The 5,923-nt window shown below is 38.9% G+C and overlaps 1 protein-coding gene across 1 annotated transcript; it reads right to left on the bottom strand.

Moving 5' to 3' along the window:
- Positions 1 to 308: 308 nt before the first annotated feature.
- On the bottom strand, positions 309 to 1,259 carry LOC102896576 (olfactory receptor-like protein OLF4). Its single transcript, XM_006904777.1, has one exon. It carries the CDS (start codon positions 1,257 to 1,259, stop codon positions 309 to 311), a length of 951 nt encoding a protein of 316 aa, XP_006904839.1.
- Positions 1,260 to 5,923: the final 4,664 nt, after the last annotated feature.

The raw sequence follows: 5,923 nt of genomic DNA, 5'->3' as shown, positions 1-5,923 counted from the left end.
AACACGAAATAAAATTCTTGAGATGACATGAGCATTTGAAAAGAAATTTTTCTTAAGAATCCATATGAATTCACAAAATAATTAAGATTTTCCAAATATTTTTGGTTCAAATTTGGGTAAAATGTTTTAAAACTGAGAAAATGTACAAGGGAAGAAAATGTCCATATATTAGAGGAGAAAGCATGATAAACTGATTTGCTTACATTGTGCGGAGAAGGTAAATTAAGTAAATGGAAATTCCAGCAAATACATAGAAGCGGCATATTCTATTTCCATATTTTCTGGCTCCAAGCCTTCTAGCCTCCTAATCACAGGGAGCTCTTCAGCCCTAAAACAGTTGTCCCTTTTATAGCTGCCATTGCACAGAATCTTCTCAAAGCCCCCTTTATTTCTTTGTTCTTGAGACTGTAGATGAAGGGGTTCAGCATGGGTGTGACCACAGTGTACATCACTGAGGCTACTGCACTTGAGTGTGTGCTGTGGGGAGAGGCAGAGCTGAGGTACACACCTAGAATCGTACAGTAAAATAAGGACACAACGGAGAGGTGAGACGCACAGGTAGAAAATGCTTTATACTTTCCCTGAGCTGATGACATTCCACAAATGCAAGAAACTATCTTAACGTAAGAGTAAAGGATGCCAGTAAGGGGAAGAGCAGCCAAGAATCCAATGGAAAAATACATCATCATGTTATTAAGAAAGGTGTCAGAACAGGCAAGTTCAAAGAAAAAGTGGGGGATTTTCAAGACTGTACAGAAAGACAGTCTCAATACTGTTAAGCTTTGTAACAAGGAATAGAGGGCACTCGTGATCCAGGACACCAGAAGCAGCAGTCCACAGAGCCGGAGGTTCATGATGACCGTGTAGCGCAGGGGGTGACAGATGGCCACAAAGCGGTCATAGGCCATCACAGTCAGAAGAGAGTCATCCAATCCTGAAAAGAGTAGGAAAAAATACATCTGTGTGATGCAGCCTTTATAGGTTATGACTTGGCTCTGTGTCTGGATGTTCACCAGCATCTTTGGGACAGTGGTAGAGGTGAAACAGATGTCCACCAAGGACAGGTTGGAGAGGAAGAAGTACATGGGTGTGTGGAGGTGGGAGTCTGAGCTCACAGCCAGGATGATGAGTAGGTTTCCAAACATAGTGATCAGGTACATGGAGAGGAAAAGCCCAAATATGAGAGGTTGCCGTTCTGGTTCCTCAGAAAATCCCATGAGAAGAAATTCTGTAATCCGTGAATAATTTTCTGGTACCATGTGTTGGTGGTTATGACTAGCAATAAAAATTTAAATAATTAATTAACATACATGTGCATTACTAGCATCTTGAAAAGCTACAATTTACATTTTACACTAAAATGTATATGCGATATGTATATGATTTTCTGGAGATCTGATTCCTTTTAAGTAATTATTCCCAGCAGCAATAATTTCATTTTTACACATGTTTAATGAAAAATACTTTCACATATAAATTCTAATCTTCCTGCACTGATTTCATCTTTATTTGACCATCTTTGTTTTATATGGCACTTAGTGGATAAGGCTTGCCCTTCTCTCACTTTCCATGTGGCATCCTTTTTTGTTATTTTTGGCTTTGAGTTTCGATCTCTTTCATGACACATCTGATGGGTACGCTAATCCAAGTTCTGTTGCATTTTCAACATTTGAAGACCTCCCCAGACATATTACAGAAAATCCTGCTTATGCTACACCTATTGGTCCACTTTCTGTATACATTTATCCCTGAGGAAATGATGTCATACCACACTCATTGATAAATATGTGCTGAGTCCTTACTTTTCTCTTGTTAAGAACAGGGTGCTGAAAGAATACAAGGAAGTGCAAAATCATATACATTGTTAGATGCTGCATGTGATCTGAAAAAAAAGAGAGTATGTGCAAAAGAGAGTAGATGTGTGTGTTATATTTTTTATAGAATTGAGAAAAATACGAAAACAAGGTGGCATTTGAATAGAGACCTCAAGAAACACACAGGGAAGACAGGGATATCTGGGGAAGTGTGTATCCTGCATGGGAAAGAGCCAATGCAAAGGTCCTGAGGTTGGCACTGGTCTCAAGTAATCAAGGCTCAAAAGGAAGCCATGTGGTGAAAGGAATGAGTAAGAGGGAGATGATAGTGATGGTGTCAGAGAATGTGGAGGAATGAGATGGCCTGTCTGCTACAGATGAAACTTCAAGACACAGGGACTCATTCAATCTCTTCCTGTTCTTTAAACTTTATGTTTCCTTGCATAGGATCCTGTGAGGAGAAGTGATGCCTTCTTTATTACCATCTACTGATTGACATTCTGTATCTATATTTTAAAGGACCCATTCAGAGTATATAAGCTAGGTACCCCTACCCAAAGAAGTAGAGAAATGCTCATGCTCCACAGACCACATATACTCACACTCACAGACACACACACTATGTCCTCCTGGGGTCATGTTAATACCAGCTTCCACTCACCCCCAGACATAATAATGAGGAGAGAAATAATACAAGGCAAGATAATATCAGGTTATCTTGACCCTACGAGTTAGAGAAATAGTTCCAAAGTCTACTTGATAAGCTCCCATGAAGACATGTAAAAATAGGGCTCCATTTTCATACAAATATTTTCTGCCTTGTATATTAAAAGTCAGTTAAATAGAGATATAAAAAGATGAAAGACAGACAGACAGAGACAGAGACAGACCTAATAATCTTGGGTGGTCCCCGAGAAATTGTGATGGGGAGAAAGCGTCCTTGGTTATAGTGACATGCCAACCGCAGGTGTTTTGCCTTATGCCCAGAAAAATCAATAAAGTAGCACAAATCAATTTATTCAAAAGAGGAAAGGAAAGAGCAGTATCTTCATGGCATCAAAACCCCTTACAGATCAAACACCTTACTCGACGATTTGCAAAGAATAAAACTACAATTTACAAAAGGAAACATACAATGTATAGAAAAAAAGCATGGTTTTTTTAAGCTGAAATGAGACTTTAGCTAATAACATTATGTGCAAAACCTTGGGAATCAGAAAACCGGGTTTTAATTATGAGATCTACCACCTCTTAGTTTTTGAATGAGATAGCTGGACGATCCAAGTGGTAATATCCTCATCCAAATAGTGCAGACAGTGATATCAATTCAGAATGGTGACAGGTTTGAACAATATATGTAACATGCTTAGCAAAGTTAATCACTTATTTCCTGTTAGTAAGTAATTGATTATCACTGTGATGAGAGAAGGCTGATTGTTTTTTTTTCTACTTGTAATATCTCCACTGCTCCCCCACCTCTAGATCCCCAATTCAATAACCATATTTTAGTTTTTTGTCATCTCTCTCATCTGCTAAGAGTAGAGATCCAATAGATTATTGCATTGACCTATGGAGATCTCTGTACATTGAAAATTGTTCTTAAAACTTTCGCATTAATCTCCATCCCAGTGACTCCTTATTGGAGATAGAAGCCAAAATTTCATAGCTTCAAACACGAGGCTCAAGTCTTGTGATCTTTTAACCCACTTCACCCACATAGAGACTTGCCCGAGCTCACACTAATCTCCCAAACATAGAACTTGACTCCCAGCGCCACCTGGCATCACAGCTATAAGACTCAGAGCCTTTACATACATGCTTCCCTTTGCTTGGAGTCCCACCATGAGACATGATGGAACTCTTCACCCCTTCTCCATCCTCCAAACTCAATATTCTTTGTTTGTATTGCCTGCATCCTCTCCTTCATGAACCTTTTCTTTTTCTGAACATTATCTCAGAAAAGGATACTTTCTCATTAAGTTAATTGTGTATTAGGATACTCATAGCATAATTTTTATTTAGTTCCATGTCTTTTCTCCCTACTACAGTGAGTGCGGTGAGGCATGCAGTATGTTATACATATCACCACCCTCCAACAGACTTACCTGAGTTGGGAACAGTAGCTGAATAAATAAGCATTCCACGGAGGAATAGAAGAATGTTCTTCCAGAAAACGTTGATGATGGGAGAAGGCATAGAAAGAGGCAACACTGATCTAGGTATGGGGGACATGCCAGAGGAACGTTTTCCATATTCTGTATCAGGACTCAGTAGAGTGGCAGACTATGGTTTGTAAGAATTGAATAGAATAGAAAAGAAGGCACAATAGAAAATATGAGAGTGCATCATACTCAGTGAGGCTACACACATAATCGTTTCATGGTTCTCTTTGTCAGTTGTGTACATGTGTGTTTGTGTGTGTGTGTATCAGTGTTGCTGTGTGTGTGAAAGCATGGTGAATTACGATGTAACAGGCCTGTCTTAACTTGGGACAAAGTCAGGAAAATCTGAAATCTACTGCAATAAATGCAAGATTTGTTTGGAAGGTCAGTTCCTGTCAAGGAGGAAAAGCAACAAGATGAAGAGCCCAGAAGAGAGCCAAGTGCAGAGAGAAGAGGCAGCTGGCATGGCTGATGCAGTTTCCTCGGATTCAAGGGACATCATACTGACTGGACCTACACTTTCCTACTGACCTCGTCACAGCGTCGACCTCAGCCCTGATCTAATTGTTATTCTTGTACCTATTTCATGCTTATTTGACCAAACTTGTTTTCATATGGCCCGATAGAGCATAAGGCTGACCCTTCTCTCACTTGTCTTGAGGAATCTTTCCTTTATTATTATTGGCTTTGAGTTTTGACCTCCTTCATGCCACATCTAATGGGTACACTAGTCCTCATTCTGTTTTGTTTTCAACATGTAAACTCTCCCCAGACATATTCTATAGAATCCTGCTGATGCTACAACTATGGGTCCTCTTTCTTCATACATTTATCTTGAAGAAATAATGTCATACCACACTCATTTCATCGTACTGGGCCTTCTCCATTGCAATGTGATATCCAATGAGTAGGGACCTCTTTTATTTAACTTAACTATATGGTTTCATAAATATGCGCCTTTAAACAGAACAAATGTTGGGGAATGGGAAAATATAAGCAGGTTAAAATAATGGATTTTAATAACTGTATTAAGTGAACTTGAATAAATGTGTAAGACTAATTCTCAAAGAAAAGAAATAAAATACAATAATTAATCACATTGATATGGGTTTCTAATTCCAGATAATTGGCAACAACCTAAAGTGAAAAATATAAAAATAGACTTTTGAAAAGCACTGGAAGAAGAAGTGCCTAGTGTTATAATTTCTACCTATGTAAACATAAATAGAATCATATATGTTCAGAAAAGGATACCAGTGATCATGAATGAATGCAAAAGATGGGTGCTGACATATTAGTTTTTACATTTAAAAATAGCAGGGGAACATGATATGATAGACTGTTAGAATTGACCCCAATTTTTTTTTTAAATTCATAGTTTCCCTCAAATACATATTTACTTCTATAAAGGAATTCAATGCTAAACAGCAAAGTTGGTGAAATAAACTGAAATTTAACATATTGAATAAATCAATTAGTCTACCTAGCAAACATAGATGGCCATCTCTGGGCTCTAAGCGATGCTGCTTAGGCTCTCAAGTAGAAGTTCTCAGGTTCTTTCCTCTCTGACCCTTTGCTGCAGTACTAGCTGAGCTCTCAGACTCACCTGGATGGGGTCTCTCAGAGGAAGGACTCCGTGTGGAAGTCTGAATTTCTTTCTGGATAATTGATAATGGGGACTGAAGCTCTGTCCCCAGAAAAGAGAGCAGGAAGGAGTGAAGCATTGGTTTTCAACCAGACTTAGGAATTCAAAATAACAAACACGTCCTATAAGGCCCAAGGTTGCACACACAGAAGAGGTATTTTCATCTACCTTTATCTACTCATTAGGCACTGTTTACACTGTTGCTCCACGCTTTGGGCAATGATTTACCTCTGGGACACTGGTCTCCGCTGAATGGAAATTTTCCTACTGATTCTCTGTTCCCAAGGGACCAGGTTAGAAGT

Source organism: Pteropus alecto, unplaced genomic scaffold (assembly GCF_000325575.1).
Source record: "Pteropus alecto unplaced genomic scaffold, ASM32557v1 scaffold4360, whole genome shotgun sequence".
Taxonomy (NCBI): Eukaryota; Metazoa; Chordata; class Mammalia; order Chiroptera; family Pteropodidae; genus Pteropus; species Pteropus alecto.
This window is presented reverse-complemented; position numbering and strand designations above follow the sequence as displayed.

Coding starts and splice junctions, on each gene's coding strand:
- LOC102896576 (XM_006904777.1), bottom strand. CDS start 1,259: ATGGTACCAGAAAATTATTCACGGATTACAGAATTTCTTCTCATGGGA.